A 19,602-nucleotide genomic window follows, 5' to 3' on the forward strand; every position below is an offset into this window, starting at 1 on the left:
AATTAATATAGATAGAATAATATATATCTACTTTTAATTTCCTTGGTTATTGTTTCCTTGTTGGTTATTACCATTTTGTAATTGTCTCATAATAAGTTGTTGTAATTGTAGCAATTGATCCGGTTGTAACTGAGTGTTGTTATTCCAGTTGTTTTGGTTATTGTTGAACTGTGGGTTTTGTTGTTGATAATTTGCATGTGGATTTATATTCACAGAAGGAGGATATTGTTGATGGTTAGGATATTGAGGGGGTTGATTTGGATTTGGATATTGATACGGGTTTTGATATTGTTGCGTTTGGTTTGGATACTGATATTGATTTGGATATTGCTGAGATTGGTTTGGATATTGATGATTTTGATTTTGATTTTGATATGTTTGATTGTTCTGATTGTTCTGATAGAACTGATTTTGGGCTTGAGGGTGCGCTTGTTGGAATGGAACTCCATATGGATTAGCTTGATAAGCTACAGGCTGTACTTCCTGAGGCGGGCGGTGTTGATTGGCTGTAGTGCCTCTGCTATGCAATGGATTATAAACTGAAGTAGTAGTATGACTTTGATTCACTCTTGGCAGTTTGGCATATCCATATGGTTGAAATCTTTTTGGTGAGCCCTGTGGTTGACCTACAGTAGAAGGTTCTGGTCTTTTTCTATCCCTTGATGTAACTGGTTTGTCTGGATTTTCTTTATCCTTGTTCTTTGATTTGTTCTTCTTCTTCTTTGAACGTTTGGCTTCAAGTTCCATTTCATCATCTGAGAACTCTTGTTCCTCTTCTGGAAGTTCTTCGTCATGACAATTACTAGCGTCGGAACCCTTGATACTTTTGATTGCATCGGTGTAAAGGAACTCAGAATCAGGAACGACATAATATGCAACTTGGCCTTTTGTATCTTTAAATTTCTCAAATTCTTCTTTTGAATTGAATTTAATAGAATAAATTGGCTCTTGAACTCTTCCAAAGGTTTCAAAAAGCATTCCAATTATAGTTCTATCTTGTAAACAGAATATAGATTTATCTTTTAATACACGGAATTCACCTGAAGTATTAGCTTTAATAACCATTGAATTTTCAACTAAGGCAATGATCTCACCAATTGGTTCTATAGGAGCATTTTCTGCTAAACTATATCCCTCAGGAATTGATGGTGCAAGTTCGTTGGTGACTTCATTCTTGGATAAAATAGGACCTCCAGATGCTTCGCCTTCTTCATCATCGTCAAAGTTTTCCTCTAAATCAGAATCATTTTTTGCCTTGGATGCTTCTTCGCCATCAGAAAAGTCTTCGGATTCTGAGTCTGAGTCTGAGTCTGAATCAGAGTCTGAATCAAAGTCACTGTCAGAAGAGATATCATCAACGTTTATTTCCTCGTCTGATAAAGCTTGGGTGTCGATTATTATATCTACTACTGGAGGAGAATCAGCATAATCCTGTTGCACTTGATTTTTATCAGGTAATTCTTGTTCCTCTACAGGTTCTTCTTTCTGTTCCTTTATTTCCTCTTGTACCTGAGTTTCGGGTTGTGTATCTTCCTCTAGTTGTGATTCAGTCGGTATTTGCTCTTGAACTGGCTCTTCAGTCTCTTCCTCGTTTACCTTTTCTTCTTCTTCTTGTACGGTTGAATTTGATTCCACTTCAGGTTCATCTTCTGCTAATTTAGCAACTTCGTCGGAAGCTTCATCGGTATTTGTGAGTGGTATGGATTCATTTACCTCAGGACTGTCATTTGATATCTCTGGTTTAACATCTTCTATTGGTTGATCTTCATTATCTATGCTGTGAGAAGCTAACTCGTTCTCATGCGTTGTAGTGATTTCTTCATTGGAATTCTCTATTTGAACATCTTCAATGTCGATATTCTTTATAACTTCAGTCGAATCTGACATTTCAATTAGATTTCAATGGATAATAACTATTGAAAATTAGATCAGTTTATATTTATATGTATTTATTTTTTTTGCACTATATTTTTGTAATGCTCATCTGATAAAGTGCGCTACCAACTAAATGGTTTCTGGGTTATTTGACCTTGGTTAATGAACAACGGACATAAATTGAACTTGAATCAATTTTCAGGATCTCCTTCAATACTCTTTTCACTTATTGATGGAACACACCTTGATAAGGAAAATATTGCTAAAAACTCAGTTTATGTTAGGTATTTCGCAAGTATATTTAAAAATATTATTTATGAATTAGATAAAGAATTACAGTACCATAAATTTTCATCTAAAGTATCTTAAATTGAAATTATAACGACAGTAAAAGCATATTATAAGCCTTTCTTATATATTTATTAATATTGCATCATGTTAAACGTAGTATAACCACACTAGCATTATGTCACCTCATAGATTAATCCCTTTATAACTAGTAACAAATTGAATTAAAGTTCTAATATTAGGACTCAAGCACATTAATGTAGATATAATATGATGTAATGTACAATGACATATATATTGGTTGATATAGACCCAGTTTAATCTAAGAACAAGATATAGAAAGACAGTGTGTAAACGTGACCAAAACAACGTGACTTATCAGTTGAGTAAAATTCAGAACAACAAACATTTGAGTACTAACAAATGAGAAGTTACCCGCACAATCTTTAAAAATCTCAAAAACCTTTTTTTTGTGTGCCCCTTCACAGAGCAGCATCAAAGTTCAAACTGTTATACCAACTGAAAAAAAATTTTTCACTTTAAAAAATTTATCAAATTTATTTCACTTTTACTTTTAATCGTTATACACTACAACAGTTAAAATGGGTGCCTACAAATATTTAGAAGAATTACAAAGAAAGAAGCAATCTGATGTTATGCGTTTCTTATTACGTGTCAGATGTTGGGAATACAGACAAAAGAATGTTATTCACAGAGCTTCAAGACCATCAAGACCAGACAAGGCTAGAAGATTAGGTTACAAGGCCAAACAAGGTTTTGTTATCTACAGAGTCAGAGTCAGAAGAGGTGGTAGAAAGAGACCTGTTCCAAAGGGTGCTACTTACGGTAAACCAACCAACCAAGGTGTTAACCAATTAAAATACCAAAGATCCTTAAGATCTACTGCTGAAGAAAGAGTCGGTAGAAGAGCTGCTAATTTAAGAGTCTTAAACTCTTACTGGATTAATCAAGATTCTACTTACAAATATTTCGAAGTTATCTTAATCGACCCATCCCACAAGGCTATTAGAAGAGATGCTAGATACAACTGGATCGCTAACCCAGTCCACAAACACAGAGAATCCAGAGGTTTAACTTCCGCCGGAAAGAAATCCAGAGGTATCAACAAGGGTCACTTATTCACCAACACCAAAGCTGGTCGTCGTCACACCTGGAAGAGACAAAACACTTTATCTTTATGGAGATACAGATCTTAGATTTGATTCGAAGAAGTTTATTATTAAGTTTCCACAATCTATTTTAAGAACCATATTTTCACTAAAGAGTTGGGTAAGTGTATTTCTTTTTATGTAAAGCTTTGATTTATGTATCGATATTATATATAGGTTTATTACTTCAATTTTTGAAATTTTTTTAAATATACTTTTTCAATTGGTGTTAAAAATTTAATTAATCTTTATTGATCTTGTAAGAGAGTCGTTAAGTGTCATTAATTAAACTATTTGAAATTAACAAAAAGCCCAAGATTATCACAAGAGAGGAGACTTGTAGCTAATCTTTACACCATCCAAATCAACTATTGTATCACACAATAGAGATGTCCTAATTACATAGTAATTTAAACTAAGCTAATAAAACTTCTCAGAGTCAAAAAAATTGACTTCTCTCAGTAACAAATAGTGAGAGAATTTTTCAGATATATAAATCAACAAATTATCAAACAAAAAAAAAAAAGACGTAACCACTGAGATTAAACATCCCATCAATCCATCATTTCAATTCAATTCCAGTAAAGATCCTGTTCTTTTCTTGCTTTGAAACATAATTGCATAGTTCACACTTACTAATTGAAGATCTAATCGTTTTGTTCATTGATTTATATCTTGTTCTTCATTACTGATTTCATTTCCAATTTCTCAACAAAACCCCTGCCCACCCCCTTTCCTTTCAAATAATAATTTCAAGAAGATGGCCTACACCAAAACTGCAATTTTATCAGTCTACGATAAAACTGGTTTATTAGACTTAGCCAAAGGTTTAGCTGCTGCCAATGTCAGAATCTTAGCTTCTGGTGGTACTGCTAGATTAGTCCGTGAAGGTGGTTTCCCAGTTGAAGATGTTTCTTCAATCACTCATGCTCCAGAAATGTTAGGTGGTAGAGTTAAAACCTTACATCCTGCCGTTCATGGTGGTATTTTAGCTAGAAACTTAGAAAGTGATGAAGCTGATTTATCTGCCCAAGGTATTGAAAAAGTTGACTTTGTGGTTTGTAATTTATATCCATTTAAAGAAACCATCTCAAAAGTTGCTGTTACCATTGATGAAGCTGTTGAAGAAATTGATATTGGTGGTGTTACCTTATTAAGAGCTGCTGCCAAAAATCATTCTAGAGTTGTCATTTTATCCGATCCAAATGATTATGCTGGTTTCTTACAAGAATTAAAGACTGGTGAAATTTCAAGTGAAACTAGAAATAGATTTGCTTTAAAAGCTTTTGAACATACTGCTGATTATGATGTTGCTATTTCTGATTTCTTCAGAAAACAATATTCAGAAAATGTTTCTCAATTACCATTAAGATATGGTGCCAACCCACATCAAAAACCAGCTCAAGCTTTTGTTTCTCAAGGTGATTTACCATTCAAAGTATTGGCTGGTTCTCCAGGTTATATAAATTTATTGGATGCTTTAAATTCATGGCCATTAGTTAAGGAATTATCCGCTTCATTAAACTTACCAGCCGCTGCTTCTTTCAAACATGTTTCCCCAGCTGGTGTTGCTGTTGGTTTACCATTAACCGATGTTGAAAAGAAAATCTACTTTGTTGAAGATATTGAAAACTTATCTCCTTTAGCCAATGCTTATGCCAGAGCTAGAGGTGCCGATAGAATGTCTTCTTTTGGTGATTTCATTGCTTTATCTAACATTGTTGATGTTCCAACTGCTCAAATCATTTCCAAAGAAGTTTCTGATGGTGTTATTGCTCCAGGTTATGAAGAAGAAGCTTTAGCCATCTTAAAGAAAAAGAAGGGTGGTAAATATTGTATTTTACAAATTGATCCAAACTTCAACCCAGATACTACTGAATCAAGACAAGTTTATGGTATTACTTTACAACAAAAGAGAAATGATGCTATTATTAAAGGTTCTTCATTCAAAGAAATTGTTTCTAAAAACAAAGATTTAACTGAACAAGGTGTTGTTGATTTAACTGTTGCTACCATTGCTTTAAAATATACTCAATCCAATTCTGTTTGTTACGCTAAAAACGGTATGGTTATAGGTTTAGGTGCTGGTCAACAATCTCGTATTCATTGTACTAGATTAGCTGGTGATAAAGCTGATAACTGGTGGTTTAGACAACATCCAAATGTTTTAGGATTCAAATGGGCTAAAGGTGTTAAGAGACCAGAAAAATCCAATGCTATTGATTTATATGTTACAGGTCAAATTCCAACCACTGAACCAGAAAAATCAGAATATGAATCTAAATTCGCTGTATTACCAGTTCCATTAACTGCAACTGAAAGAGAAGAATGGATCTCCAAGTTAAATAATGTTGCTTTATCTTCTGATGCCTTCTTCCCATTCCCAGATAATGTGTACAGAGCCGCCAGATCAGGGGTTAAATTCATCGCTGCTCCATCTGGTTCAGTTATGGATAAAGCTGTCTTTTCAGCTGCTGATTCTCATGACATTGTTTACGTTGAAAATCCAATTCGTTTATTCCATCATTAAACAAAATGAAGCATAACAAAAAAAGGGATTAATATTTATTTGAAAAAAGTCATTTTTTACTTCTTTCTTCTTTCTTATTCTTTTTTTTATTTTTTGTTTGAAACAATATCTGTATTTTAGTTCATAGGAAGTCTAATTTCCTTTCCAAACCTTTTATATATCCTTAACTTTCTTTCGTTAATACATAAATTATTATAAATGTTTTAAGTAAGTGGTAGTTTAACGTTTCATTCTCTTTAGTTCTACAACCTTCGATTCAAGTTATAATACATTTATTTTATACATGATTTATTCTCACAGTCGATGCAACTTCAGCTATATTAAGAACCTTCTAGAGTTGTTTACAAACTTGTAGAATTATATTTAAACAGGTCTTCTTCTTCTGTTACAGTTTTTTTTGCAGATGAAATATTTTTAGTTAACACTTTTTTTTTTTGAATTCCGACACGTCAATACAACAAAAGAGAAGTTGAAAATTCTGAACTATTTAAAAATTGCCGTAATAAATCAAAAGTCAGAAACACAGATAGATCAACACAACAACCAATCAATAGAATGGCTTCGTCTTCTCAGTATACATATGATGAAGAAGGTGAGGTATGGCCTTTCTTCGTGTTAGCCCTTCTCAGTTTCATCTTGGTTCCATTGACGGTTCTGTGGTTCTATAACGCTTTTATTGCCGTTGATACAATTTCTTCCAATTCAAAGATTAAAGGAGCAATCCTTGAAACTGCTGATTCAATCGATGTCGCTAACGCTAATGAAATCAAGAAATACAGAAGTAAACAAAAGTCATCCAAAATCTTTAATAAAACTTTGATTGTGTTGATTATTGGTTGGGGTATTGTATTTTACATTAATAAATACTTGACTAAATATGCTGACATCAAGACTATCTTTGATCCATATCTTATTTTAGATATCTCTTCTTCTGCTACAGATAGAGAAATCAAAAGTAAATATAGAAAATTATCTTTGAAATTCCATCCTGATAAACTTCCAAAGGATATCACTGAAGCAGAAAAACTTGATATGGAAACTACCTTTATTAGAATCAATTCTGCTTATAAAGCTTTAACTGATGAAGTTACTAGAAGCAATTTCTTGAAATATGGTCATCCAGATGGTCCTCAAGATGTTAGTCATGGTATTGCTCTTCCAAAATTCCTTGTTGAAGGTAAATATTCTCCACTTATGATTGTGGTTTATTTCTTATTGATTGGGGTTTTATTACCTTCAATTGTTGGAATCTGGTGGAATAATGTTAAATCTCACACCAAGAAAGGATTACACGTTGATACTGCTGCTTTATTCACTAGAAGATTAACTGATAGAAATCCAGCCAAAATTGTTACTCCATTAAGTGTTTTAGATTGGGTTCTTGATAGTGTTGAAATTAAACAAGCTTTCAAGCATTTAACTAAAGATCAACTTAAAGTATTAGTTGAACAACATCTTAATCGTGAATTTACTTCAGACGCCCAATCAGAATCAGATAAAGTTAAACTTGTTTCTATGTTACCTAACTTAATTAGTGGATTCCTTGATATTGCTGTGATATTTAGAAATCTTGAAGTTATTCTTCCTGCCACTGATTTAAGAAAATCAATCTTACAAGCAGTTAAACCAAATGGAAAATATCAAGAAATTTTACAATTACCATATGTTGACCCAAAAGTTGTTCAAGCCCAAAATGTTAAGAAGTTAGGAAAGTTATTCACATTATCAAAGGAAGAAGTATCAAAAGCATTAGGAATAACTGATCTTAAAAAGGTTGAAAAGGCATTGGAAATTGCTGCTCACATACCGTCACTTAGAATTATAGATTCTACTTTTGTGGTTCCAGGAGAAGATGTTGTTCCTCCACAATCATCAGCTCATTTATCATTAAAATTCTTAGTTAAATCACCTAGATTAAAGTCATGTCCAAGTATTGATGATGACAGATTAAAGGAGGAAGAAACTATGGATTATTTAAGAAATCCATTAAAATCAAATGAAACTCAACCACAATTACCATTTTCATATGCACCATATTTTTCATATTATGTTCGTAATAACTGGACTGGTTATTTAATTTCACAAAAGGATAATAAATTAGTGGAAGGAAGTTTGGGATATGAATTAGAAAATATTGATTTAAGTAATTTAGAAATCACTCAAGAAGAATGGATAGATGGTAAAGATGTCATTATTGGTAGTTTTAAAATTCCATTAACAACTCCAACTCCACCAAATATAGGTACTGTTCCATACAGAATTATATTAAAGAATAATGCATACTTTGGATCTGATGTTGATATTCCAGTTGATTTAGAAGTTGAAAATCCAATTAGAAAACAACCGTTAAACCTTGGTCGTAAAGAACAAGTGGATAGTGATGACGAAAGTGATATTTCTGATCCAGAAGAAGATTCAATAGCTGGTGCTCTTGCTGCTTTAAGAGGTCAATCAGTTAAGAAGTCACAAATTACTGAATTAAACGACGACGACGAAGAAGATGAAAGTGATAATGAAAGTGTATTTACTGATATCGATACTGATACTGAAGATGAAAAGGAATAGATCTAGTCTATCGATTTCGCATCCATTCTATTATATTCTATATATAAATTATTTATAGGTACATAAAAAAATGTAAGAGTTAATTATTATTTACAGAGATTTAGACTTTTAAGGTCAAGATGTAAGCATCTGGATTTTCCAAACCTTGAGCTTTATAGTAATCTTTAACTATATCATCATCTTTAATGAATCCATGTTTTTCATACCATTCTATAGTAGTCTTATTATCTATATGAACATGTAATAAGATTTCATGAACGAATTTATTCTTAGTTTCTTCAATTATAAAATCAAGTAATTTCTTACCAATGCCAACACCTCTATAAGCAGGCAAGACTGCAAAACTTTCAATATAAACAGCATTGGGGATAATTTTGGAATTTATTTGTTGTTGTTGCATATGTTCATAAGTACCAGCTTTATGAGATGTATTGATGGTTTTAGCTTTGATTGCAGCCACTGGTAATTCGGAATAATAAGCAAGCTTAACGATTTGATCAGCATTTAATGAATCTTTATACCATTGTTCAGGATAACTAGTTGGTAAGACCACTTCATTTATTTTCTTGAACACTCCTAAATTGTTGACGGTTAAATCATCTAATGATACAATATCTCTACCCATGTTGAATGCTTTGAGTTAGACAGTTAAATATACACTATCAATCTATTTAATCATATGCCTCCCGTTTGATGAAAAATCCTCCTCCTCCAAAACCTGATTTTTTTTCCTATTTAAGAAAGTCACGTGAAGCTTATTTTGTTGGAAATTGTGTCGTTTACAATTGGAACCCAAATGGAACCATTATTTAAGTAGCAATCTTTTCTTCTTCTTCTTTTAAGGTAACATCGGTGTGTGAAGATCTTTCATAGTGTAATCAGTGTAATTAGGAATAAATATCAAATAACAATTGCAATGCTTACTACTATTTTATTAGTTTTGGTTGTGCTTTGGTTGGCCAGAAGTCTTTTATCAGATGTAAGTTTAAATCCATTCAGTACTAAAGCAAAAGAAGACGATGTGGTAATTGAAGGTAAATTCACTCCTAAAACTTTAGCCAAATACAATGGTACTGATCATCCTAAGATATTTATGGCAGTTAGAAGAAGAGTATTTGATGTTAGTCAAGGTGGATCATTCTATGGACCTGGGGGTCCATATGCTAATTTCGCTGGTAGAGATGCTTCTCGTGGTTTAGCATTGAATTCATTTGATTTAGAATGCTTAACTGATATCAATGAGAAAATTGATACTTTACATAACTTATCTAGTACTGAAAAGGAATCATTGGATAGTTGGGAAGAACACTTTGAAAATAAGTATCCAATTGTGGGTTCTTTACATGAAAATGATTAGGATCCTACCATTAGCATACTTATCATCCTTCGTATTATCCATAAACAACCAATTACCTACATACATAATTAGCTTAAAATATTTATATATCTACATAGCCAACAGTAATTAATGACTAATGACCACTGTTATTGCCTATTTATGAAAAATGATTGTAAATGAAGTAATTATAACTATAAAGCATAACCTATATACATAGCAGCATAACAAATATTTTTGGGTCGTGTCTTATTCCCAAAGCTAGATGCGAAAAAAAAAACATTGAATTTTATGAAAGACCAGAAAAACATCTTCAATGCTAAAAATAAGACCAATACTGAAAAACTATTGGCTGTGCTATTTCAATTATCCTAACTCGAACCATTAGAATTCCTCATAATGAGTTATCGTGGAAGAGGAAGAGGTGGTGGTTACCACAACTACAATAACAACAACAACAACAATGGAAGAGCCAACTTCAATCATAATCAGGTTGATCTGTACATTGCACAAAATTCTATACCGATTGAAATCATGGGTTGGAATGGAGCTAGTCTGGATGAATGTGTTAATTTTATATCGAGAAAATGTAAAGTGGTGGTGATGAATCATGTGGTGGACCCCGCCACTGGTGTCTTAAAAGGTTATGTCAAAACTCAACAAATGGCCAATGACTTATTAGAGTGGTCTGGAGTTAAATTTGCTGGTCAATCATTGAAATTCAGTAAAGGTGGGGATACATTCTCCAATAAAATAAATCCTGGTAATACCATTGACGTTATAACTCAATTTATCAAATCAAGATATCAACCAGAATTCAAAATGCTTAATTTAAGTGCAGTTAAACATGATCCTATACTTGTGAATCAAGGTTTCTTTAATTCAATTTCAACTACTTCCAAATTCTTCCCAGCTTTAATGAAAATTGCAGCAGATCTTAAACTTGAAGTACTTAGTGTTGATTTATCAGGAAATGAATTAACTGATTTATCTACTTTATCAGCCATGGCTGCTACTTTCCCTCAATTACAAAATTTATCATTACAAAATAATAATTTATCCAGAATTAAAGTTTTTGAAACTTGGAAACATAAATTAAACTTTTTAAGAGAATTATTACTTAGAGGTAATCCATTATTAGCAAACTTAACTAGTGCAAGTGATGTGGAAAATATTAAATTGGAAATTATGAGAGCTTTCCCAAGATTAATTGTCGTTGATGGTGAAATACTAAGAAATGAACATGTGTTAAATGAATCCTTATCATTCGGATTCCCAAGTGGAGGATCTATGTTCTTTCAAGATGATGAAATTAGAAATATGGCCACCAATTTCATTTCTAATTATTTAAATTTATGGGATTCAAATAGAGCTGATTTAATGGTTCTTTATCAAGCCGAATCTCAATTTTCTATGCAAGTTGATACTTCTCATCCATATTTGCTTGAATCAAAAACCAATAATAGTGCTGGAACAGACTTTGGATATTACTTACCAAACTCTCGTAATCTAACTAGAGTATCATCAGCCAAAACCAGATCAAGTCGTGTTGCCGTTGGTCAAGAACAAATTTTTAAAGCATTTTCTCAATTACCAAAGACCAAACATGATTTATTAGCTAAACCAGAAAATTTTAGTGTTGAAAGTTACAGATATTCTCAAGTAAATGGAGTGATAATAACTATCCATGGTAGTTTTAATGAAACTGATAAACCAGATAATTTGGATGGATTACAATCTTCAGTTCCAAGTGGACCAAGAAATAGATTTGCTTACAATCAAAATAAGAAGGCAATTGCCTTAGGTCATAAAAGTTTTGATAGAACTTTGGTTGTCATACCTGCTCCAAATGGAGCCATGATAGTTGCTAGTGATCTTTTATTAATAAGACCATTTGCTTCAAAAGATGCTTGGAAACAACCCCAACTGTATCAAATAACACCACCAAGTTCAGCTCAATCATCGAACCCATCACCAGTTCCAGCAGTTACAGTCCATGGTGCTCCTTCAGCCAACGACTTACCTCCAGAAATAAAATCCAGCCTTAATCCCGCACAGCAAGAATTATTAGTAAAGGTGGTATTGGAGACTAAATTAACTCTCCAATATGGTATTATGTTATGCGAACAAAGTAGTTGGGATTACCAACAATGTATCATAAATTTCAAAAACTCAGTTGCTTCGCTTCCAAGGGAAGCATACACTACATAGATAAATTCTGACCAATATGTCATTATATAGAATTTATAGCATATATTTAGTAATAAGGACATAATTTATATGTATTTTTAAATATTAAAATATCTGTTTGGACCAAATATTTTTTTTTTTTGTATTTTCAGCTTGCGGTGTGTGCAAAAAGATTACAACAGCACATCATAGCTGTAATTAGAGTGATCTTGCAATTAAACCACTACAACTATAGAAGATGATATAACGAAGAATAATATGGGTCATAACATAGCAATGGTATCAGATTTCTTCTTCCCCCAACCTGGGGGAGTGGAATTTCACGTGTATCATTTATCTCAAAAATTGATTGATTTAGGTCATTCTGTAATTATAATTACCCATGATCATGGTTCTAGAAACGGGGTACGTACTCTAACCAATGGTCTAAAAGTGTATTACGTACCGTTTGTTGCTGTCTACAGAAACTCCACTTATCCATCTGTATTCCTGGGTTTTCCAATTTTAAGAAACATCTTCATCAGAGAACAGATCGATATCGTTCATGGACATGGATCATTATCAAATTTATGCCACGAAGCTATTTTGCATGGACGAACAATGGGATTGAAAACAGTATTCACGGACCATTCTTTATTAGGATTTGCTGATGTGTCGTCCATTATGGGTAATAAAATATTGAAATTTGCCTTAAGTGATATTGGTCATGTTATATGTGTTTCTCATACATGTAAAGAAAATACAGTATTAAGAGGATCGTTAGATCCTTTAAATGTATCTGTCATTCCCAATGCTGTTGTATCAGAAGATTTTTCCCCATTAGCCATTAAACCGAAGCGTGACAAAATAACCATAGTGGTCATCACTAGATTGTTTCCCAATAAAGGTGCTGATCTCCTTACAGCCATCATCCCAGAAATATGTCGTGAAAGACCAGAAGTGAACTTTCTAATAGCAGGTGATGGTCCAAAATTCTTAGATTTAGAGCAAATGAGAGAGAAATACTTCTTACAAGAAAGAGTTGCTTTAATAGGTGCCATAAAGCACGAAGAGGTAAGAGATGTCATGGTTCAAGGTGATATATACCTTCATCCTTCATTAACAGAAGCATTTGGTACAGTATTAGTGGAGGCAGCATCTTGTGGTTTATACGTGGTCACCACCAAAGTAGGAGGAATACCAGAAGTATTACCTAGTCATATGACTAGTTTTGCTGAGCCCATACAAGATTCGTTGGTAAAGGCAACACTAGGTGCCATTGACGTTGTACAAAAAGGTAACTTAGATACTTCAAAGTTTCATGCCGAAGTTGCGAAGATGTATAGTTGGCAAAACATTGCTAAACGAACTGAAAATGTTTATGAATCGTTAGACATTGGTGATGTTAATGAAGACTTATACCTACGATTGAAAAAATATTACTGCTGTGGATTAGTAGCTGGAAAACTATTTGTATTAATTGTAATTGTGGATATATTCGTATATGTGATACTTGAATGGGTATATCCTTCTGATGAAATTGATAGAGCTACAAAATGGCCCAAACAGAAAAAGGGTCATAAAAATAATAATGATGATAATGAAGTAATGTATTAGTTAGTTAAATAATTAATTTAATATTCCTTTTAAAGATGTATCAAGTCGTATAATTTGCTCTTTTAACTGCAGATTATATCGTTTCCTTGAATTCGTAGTCCTTTGATTGTGGAAATCCACAACTGCAATTGTTTTCACCTGTAATGCTAATTCTCTAACCTTGTTCGCATATAAACGTTTATCTTGAGTTTTTGGATTCATCTTGATTTTGACATTAGGTATCAAGGGGGATTTTAAGAACATCACATCAGATATATCTTGCTTGGGTATAGAACGTTTGACAATGCTCTTTAATAATTGAACTTCATTTAATAATGCAGTGTGTTCGATAAATTTTGACTCGTGATCTAAATCTTGAAATTTCTCTGTGACGATAGTCTTTTCAACTGAATTAAGTCTCTCTATTTCAGAATCCAAAGCCTTATTCTCTTGTTCTAGGGATTGATATTGTTGTTTGATTCTCTCATAATCCTCTTGTAGGTTTGAAATTGCAATTGAATTCTTTTCGTTAACGTCTGTGTGCTTATCATTTAATGATTTTACACTATTTTCCAACATCTGAATATTAAGATGAAGATCATTTAAGACTCTTTCTTTTTCAAGTAACTTAACCTTTAAACTATCCAATTCCTCACTGTTGTCAGATACTATAGTAGCAGAAGTCACTTTTGCATCATTCAAAACAAGCTCTGTTATTGGAGTCACCGTTATATTTTTGGAAGAAAATTTGACGGCCAACAACTTATCATAGTCTATGAAATGATGTGCCCATCGATCAACATTCAACGAGTTCCCGGTTTCACAATCATGAATTGTATCGATTGTTTCCCACATAGATGAAATGGCTGCGGTAAAATTGATTCCTAATGTATCATCACTTGCTTCTAAGTCTTCCGTTACATCATCTTCATGAAAATTAATTTGCCCGAATGAAGTGATATATTTTGATAATTGTTTCATAAAGGCTTCCTTTTCTTCGACATTTTGATGGATAAGCGTCCTATCATAGATGTAATCTATGTGACGTTGATAGACCTGGGACAAAAATAAGAGACAATATTTGAGTTCAAATGTTTGATGGAAGCTTCCAATATTGAATAACTCCAACCACAGATTTATAAAGTCTCTTGCAAATGTAGTGTTGATAAAATTATCATTTTTAATTGATTCAATTGTTAGGTTGAGTGCATCAAGTAGAATTGACAAAGTCTCAAGGATTTCATCAGCAGAAGAATTTGAATAGTTATATTCCCAAAGGGTTAAGACCAATTCTAAGAATCTGGTTAAAAGTTCTATCGATAATACGGATTTGGTAGACACGGAGAATTCCTGGATGCACTTTGATAGAGCCAAACATTTTTTTATTTGGTAATATATATTAAAAATTCCATGTTGATCTGCTTGGTCAAGAATCAATAGATGTTCTTCTGCCAAGACTGAGACTGCATTAGCTACTTTGACTTCAAACAAATTTGTTTTGTTTAATGCAATAGACTTCTTTACTTCCAACTTTAAGTTCTCAATCTGAATATTTGCTTCCTGGATTTGTTTATCATTGTCTGTTGAATTGGATTTATTTTCAAGATTGGTTTTGAGCTCTTCAAGGTGCAATTGATCATTCTTGACTCTTAGTTCCAAACTTGCTATATCTGCCTGTAACTTGGTTTCTATGATTTTATGGTTTTCTTCAATGTTTCTATCTAGTTCATGCAATTCATCGATGTTCTTTGTCAAATCCGATACCGATTCTTTTAATTGTTCATTCTCGGTTGTTAAATGTTCGACCAATGACTGCAAATTGAGAGTGGAATCCAATTGATCTTGTAAATGCGTAATTTTCTGTTCAGCATGAGATAACTTAGAGGTGATTTGCTTCAAGTTCTCCTTTAACTCGACAGTCGATTCAGATCCTGAGGATAACATTTCAATTTCATTTTTCAAATTAATTTCATTACTTTGACTGACTTTATGCAAACTTTCCAAGGCTAATTCCAATTGTTTATTTCGCAGTAAGATCACCAACACATTTTCATCAGTCGTATCTTGTAATTGTTCCTTTATTTCTAATTCAATTTGATTATTGATATCCAATTCCTCTTTCAAAGACATATAATCATCTTCCAAGTCCTCATAGTTCTTCTGTAGTATTGACAATCGATCTCTCAACTCATCCTGGCTAGTACTATTATAATCCTTATCTATGATAGTCATTTCTAGTTGTTGCTTCAACTCAATTATTTCGTAATCTTTATCCTGTAAGAGATCTTGTAAAGATTTGATATCATCTTTATAAGCAGCAATGGTAGCTATGGCAGCATGAAGCTTAGCTTGAAGTTTATCGACCACAAGATATAAATTAGAACTATTGGGTTCGGGACTAAGAGGTACTCTTTCTACTGAAACCATTGCTTCTCTAACAAACACCCCATACAAACCATCTGTTTTGTCAGTATCGAAATATTTTATCCCATTAATTGAACCATCATTCTTCCCCTGTGCTTTATCTAATTCGACACCAATCCAATTGCCTGGAGCGAATTGAGTAGGTCCAATAAACTTGATCTTGGCACTATCATTTCTAACATACACTTTCTGGCCTATATGTAGGGACATTGATGTGGTAGCTTCATTTGTTGAGTCGTTAGATCATTTTAAAGGTGTAAGACGCGCTTTTGAAACAAATTTTGATTTTTTTTGATATTGGATCTGGTTAACCTCAATTTTTCTATTCTTTTTGATTTAATCTATAATCTTTTTCATGAATCCAACATTGATACACCTTTCAAGCAATTGAGTAACAGAGTATTGGAAGTTCAATATAACAGTAAGAGATATAACACTGATCAAATGTCTCAGCAATATAATATTAGTTCTGGTGTGGGAGGGACCAACAACAACAACAATAATAATACATCTAATAAGAGGAATATTGGAGGTGGAGCTGGTATAGGAAATCTTAAGACAGAGTTATTGAATGAACAAAAGCAAGAGATAAGAGAGGCGTTCTCATTGTTTGATATGAATAATGATGGATGCTTGGATTACCATGAGTTAAAAGTTGCATTCAGGGCACTTGGGTTTGATTTATCTAAACGTGAAGTTTTAGATATATTGCATGAATATGATACTGATGACTCTAATCTTATCACTTATGAAAACTTTTTCAAAGCAGTAGGAGAAAAGATATTGAGACGAGATCCATTAGATGAAATAAAAAGAGCATTCAAGTTATTTGACGATGATAATACCGGTAAGATCAGTTTAAGAAATTTACGAAGGGTTGCAAAAGAATTAGGTGAGAATTTAACCGATGATGAATTAAGAGCCATGATCGATGAGTTTGATTTAGATGAAGATGGTGAAATCAATGAACAAGAGTTCATAAATATCTGTACCGAATAGTGTTACTCCCATTCGTTTAACCCCAGTGGGAAAACAATATGCTTGTATTATTAGAATTTTTTTAATTTATTTTGTATTTGGACTTCTGTGTACCATTATTACATGAAAAATGATTTATATCATTATTATTAATAGATAGATTTATCACAAATTGTAGTTATTGAAGTATTATATCCTATTCCTACTATACAAATATTGGGTATACTAATTAAAATCAGAAAGGTCGTGCACACAATCAATTTTGTGAACTTTTCACGATTTTTTTTTCAGACCATTTATCAATTAACTTCACTGTTCAGAATTGTTGGAACATATACCTTAAAATACAATAAATATGTCGTGGCATACTGCTGGAAACAGGTTTGCCGTGGAGGTAAGCAATCCTAGAATAACAAAAACTGTTTATGACAAAATCATGAGAGCTAATAAATTACCTCTTCAAGGTGAAGCTCCAGGAGTTCGTATTGCAAAAAGAGATCAACAATCTGAGTTTGAAAAGGGTATAGTGACTGGTGATTTGGTATATGTGAATGCTGGGGAACACAAGGGAACTATTTCTACAGTGATATCTTACACTGCAAGTACCAATACTCTTTACTTATCAAATGTTACACAGAAGTCCATTATTCCAGGTCATTTGAAACCAGAAAGTTTTCCTTCTCATCTTATTGAACGTCCAAAACCAGTTCCTTTTAATCAAGTCAAACTTGCTGGTAAAGAAAAGGATGAAAATGGAAAAATCAATTATATTGTTGCTGAAGATTTCGAATTTAAAGAAAAATACTTTGATGAAAGATATCAAAGATGGTTACCAAGACGTGTGGCTAAACATCATAATGAAATTGAAATTCCATGGCCACAACCAGAATTACTTAAAGATGATAGATATTCCACCCAAGAAAACATAGCATTAGAAAAATCTTACGAAGTTCAAACTATAGCTAGACCACCAATACCTAGAGAAGCCTTAGCTGAATTTAGAAATCCATATTCCAAACATAAGAAGAGAGTATTCTCTGAATTACAAGTGAGAAGAGTCAATGCTCCTAAAATGCCACTTTCAATCGAACAAAAGATTTACTTGGCCAAAAATGAAGGTAAAGAAAAGAAAGTTTATCAACCATTATCTGAAGAAATTAAAGAATTTATTGGATCAAAGATGGCTGATCATATTAGTAAGATAGACAACCCAGCATTACTTAGTCATTTAGATGCATTATCTAATTCAAAGATTCCAGATTTTGAAAAAACATTAGCTAATTCAGAATCAAAATCTGAAAACTCTACATAGTACTATTCTGAAAAGAATTCATCTTGTATATATATATATATTAATTTACAGAAATTATAATTTTTCATATTCTAACTTTCCTTCTAACTTTTTAACGTCTGCTACTTTTCTAACAGCTTTCAATAAGTCATTTTGAAGTATATAATCTCTATCATCACGAATGGCAAAGAAACCACCTTCAGTAATAACATTTCTGATATCAGCACCATTGAATCCATCACTCATCTTCACTAAAGCTTCAAAATCGAATTCACCTTGTTTGGAAACTTTAGAAGTATGAATTTTAAAGATTTCTAATCTTCCAGCTTCATTTGGTAATGGAATTTCAATCTTTCTATCCAATCTACCAGCTCTTAATAATGCAGGATCCAAAGTATCTGGTCTATTAGTTGCCATAATGATTTTAGTTTGCCCAAGAGTATCAAAACCATCCATTTGATTTAATAATTCCATTAATGTTCTTTGAATTTCTCTATCAGCAGAAGTACCTTCACTGAATCTACGACCACCAATAGCATCAACTTCATCCATAAAAATAATACAAGGTTCATGTTCTTTAGCATAAGCAAACATTTCTCTTATTAATCTGGCTGATTCACCAATATATTTATCAACAATAGCAGATGCAGGTGAAAAAATGAAATTAGCTCCAATAGTAGCAGCTACTGCTTTTGCTAAAAGAGTTTTACCAGTACCAGGAGGACCATATAATAATACACCCTTAGGAGGCTTTATACCAACTCTTATGAATAATTCAGGATTCTTTAATGGTAATTCAATGACTTCTCTTAATTCTCTAATTTGATCTGTTAAACCACCAATACCATTAAACGATATATCTCCTGGTTCGAATGTAGTCATATTATAAACCAATGGATCAACTTCTCTTGGTAAAATTCTCATAATAGTTAATGTGGTCATATCCAATGATACTCTAATTCCATTCTTTAAACTTTCCTTTTTAATTGTATTACGACATCCTACTATATAACGTGGACCACTTGAAGCTTTAACAATAAATCTATCATCATCCAATTGTTTTAAAACTTCACCGATTATTTGCCCTACTGATTGCAATGCTTTAATATCATTTTCAGTTTTATCATAATCTTTATCTAAATCTCGAATATGAAGTCTAAGTTGCTTTAATTTAGCATCCCAATTCCTATGATCTACCAACTTCTCTTTGAATTTTCGTAAAGCTTGTGCTCGTTGTGGATCAACTGGTGCTGCCTCTGGTTGAGCATCTGTTCCTGCTTCTTCTCCGTTTTCAGCATTTAAGGCAGCTAAAAGTGGATCAGTTTCTTCTGCACTCATATTTTCCAACTGTGTTGATGTGTTATGAATAATGCAATTGTTA

The 19,602-nt window shown here is 32.7% G+C and overlaps 12 protein-coding genes across 12 annotated transcripts; 8 read left to right on the forward strand and 4 right to left on the reverse strand. All coding sequences in view use genetic code 12, as the record gives it.

Moving 5' to 3' along the window:
• Nucleotides 1-33: 33 nt before the first annotated feature.
• On the reverse strand, nucleotides 34-1,887 carry DFJ63DRAFT_338040 (RNA-binding snoRNP assembly protein; the record flags this gene model as incomplete). The annotated part of the gene is made up of 1 exon (XM_064908636.1): nucleotides 34-1,887. One exon carries the CDS (start codon nucleotides 1,885-1,887, stop codon nucleotides 34-36), a length of 1,854 nt encoding a protein of 617 aa, XP_064759465.1.
• A 791-nt stretch (nucleotides 1,888-2,678) lies between these two features.
• RPL15A (60S ribosomal protein eL15) lies at nucleotides 2,679-3,576 on the forward strand. The gene has a single exon (XM_064907321.1). It carries the CDS (start codon nucleotides 2,766-2,768, stop codon nucleotides 3,378-3,380), a length of 615 nt encoding a protein of 204 aa, XP_064759466.1. The 5' UTR covers nucleotides 2,679-2,765; the 3' UTR covers nucleotides 3,381-3,576.
• Nucleotides 3,577-4,092: 516 nt separating this feature from the next.
• On the forward strand, nucleotides 4,093-5,862 carry ADE17 (bifunctional phosphoribosylaminoimidazolecarboxamide formyltransferase/IMP cyclohydrolase; the record flags this gene model as incomplete). The annotated part of the gene is made up of 1 exon (XM_064908637.1): nucleotides 4,093-5,862. One exon carries the CDS (start codon nucleotides 4,093-4,095, stop codon nucleotides 5,860-5,862), a length of 1,770 nt encoding a protein of 589 aa, XP_064759467.1.
• A 216-nt stretch (nucleotides 5,863-6,078) lies between these two features.
• On the forward strand, nucleotides 6,079-8,477 carry DFJ63DRAFT_257892 (protein-transporting protein). Its single transcript, XM_064904521.1, has one exon. It carries the CDS (start codon nucleotides 6,418-6,420, stop codon nucleotides 8,425-8,427), a length of 2,010 nt encoding a protein of 669 aa, XP_064759468.1. The 5' UTR covers nucleotides 6,079-6,417; the 3' UTR covers nucleotides 8,428-8,477.
• A 50-nt stretch (nucleotides 8,478-8,527) lies between these two features.
• NAT5 (peptide alpha-N-acetyltransferase subunit) lies at nucleotides 8,528-9,052 on the reverse strand (the record flags this gene model as incomplete). Its single annotated transcript, XM_064908638.1, has 1 exon — nucleotides 8,528-9,052. One exon carries the CDS (start codon nucleotides 9,050-9,052, stop codon nucleotides 8,528-8,530), a length of 525 nt encoding a protein of 174 aa, XP_064759469.1.
• Nucleotides 9,053-9,343: 291 nt separating this feature from the next.
• On the forward strand, nucleotides 9,344-9,784 carry DAP1 (Dap1p; the record flags this gene model as incomplete). Its single annotated transcript, XM_064905366.1, has 1 exon — nucleotides 9,344-9,784. One exon carries the CDS (start codon nucleotides 9,344-9,346, stop codon nucleotides 9,782-9,784), a length of 441 nt encoding a protein of 146 aa, XP_064759470.1.
• Nucleotides 9,785-9,929: 145 nt separating this feature from the next.
• MEX67 (Mex67p) lies at nucleotides 9,930-12,294 on the forward strand. The gene has a single exon (XM_064904552.1). The coding sequence runs from the start codon at nucleotides 10,163-10,165 to the stop codon at nucleotides 11,972-11,974; it is 1,812 nt and encodes a 603-aa protein (XP_064759471.1). The 5' UTR covers nucleotides 9,930-10,162; the 3' UTR covers nucleotides 11,975-12,294.
• Nucleotides 12,093-13,555, forward strand: SPT14 (phosphatidylinositol N-acetylglucosaminyltransferase). Its single transcript, XM_064904520.1, has one exon. It carries the CDS (start codon nucleotides 12,212-12,214, stop codon nucleotides 13,547-13,549), a length of 1,338 nt encoding a protein of 445 aa, XP_064759472.1. The 5' UTR covers nucleotides 12,093-12,211; the 3' UTR covers nucleotides 13,550-13,555.
• On the reverse strand, nucleotides 13,556-16,279 carry NIP100 (Nip100p). Its single transcript, XM_064904542.1, has one exon. It carries the CDS (start codon nucleotides 16,160-16,162, stop codon nucleotides 13,562-13,564), a length of 2,601 nt encoding a protein of 866 aa, XP_064759473.1. The 5' UTR covers nucleotides 16,163-16,279; the 3' UTR covers nucleotides 13,556-13,561.
• Nucleotides 16,280-16,396: 117 nt separating this feature from the next.
• On the forward strand, nucleotides 16,397-16,951 carry DFJ63DRAFT_290887 (centrin; the record flags this gene model as incomplete). Its single annotated transcript, XM_064905355.1, has 1 exon — nucleotides 16,397-16,951. One exon carries the CDS (start codon nucleotides 16,397-16,399, stop codon nucleotides 16,949-16,951), a length of 555 nt encoding a protein of 184 aa, XP_064759474.1.
• A 167-nt stretch (nucleotides 16,952-17,118) lies between these two features.
• Nucleotides 17,119-18,269, forward strand: MRPL40 (mitochondrial 54S ribosomal protein YmL40). The gene has a single exon (XM_064904543.1). It carries the CDS (start codon nucleotides 17,286-17,288, stop codon nucleotides 18,240-18,242), a length of 957 nt encoding a protein of 318 aa, XP_064759475.1. The 5' UTR covers nucleotides 17,119-17,285; the 3' UTR covers nucleotides 18,243-18,269.
• A 27-nt stretch (nucleotides 18,270-18,296) lies between these two features.
• Nucleotides 18,297-19,559, reverse strand: RPT4 (proteasome regulatory particle base subunit; the record flags this gene model as incomplete). Its single annotated transcript, XM_064905360.1, has 1 exon — nucleotides 18,297-19,559. One exon carries the CDS (start codon nucleotides 19,557-19,559, stop codon nucleotides 18,297-18,299), a length of 1,263 nt encoding a protein of 420 aa, XP_064759476.1.
• Between the last annotated feature and the right edge of the window lie 43 nt (nucleotides 19,560-19,602).

Source organism: Scheffersomyces coipomensis, assembly GCF_036884675.1.
Source record: "Scheffersomyces coipomensis strain NRRL Y-17651 chromosome Unknown DFJ63scaffold_9, whole genome shotgun sequence".
Taxonomy (NCBI): Eukaryota; Fungi; Ascomycota; class Pichiomycetes; order Serinales; family Debaryomycetaceae; genus Scheffersomyces; species Scheffersomyces coipomensis.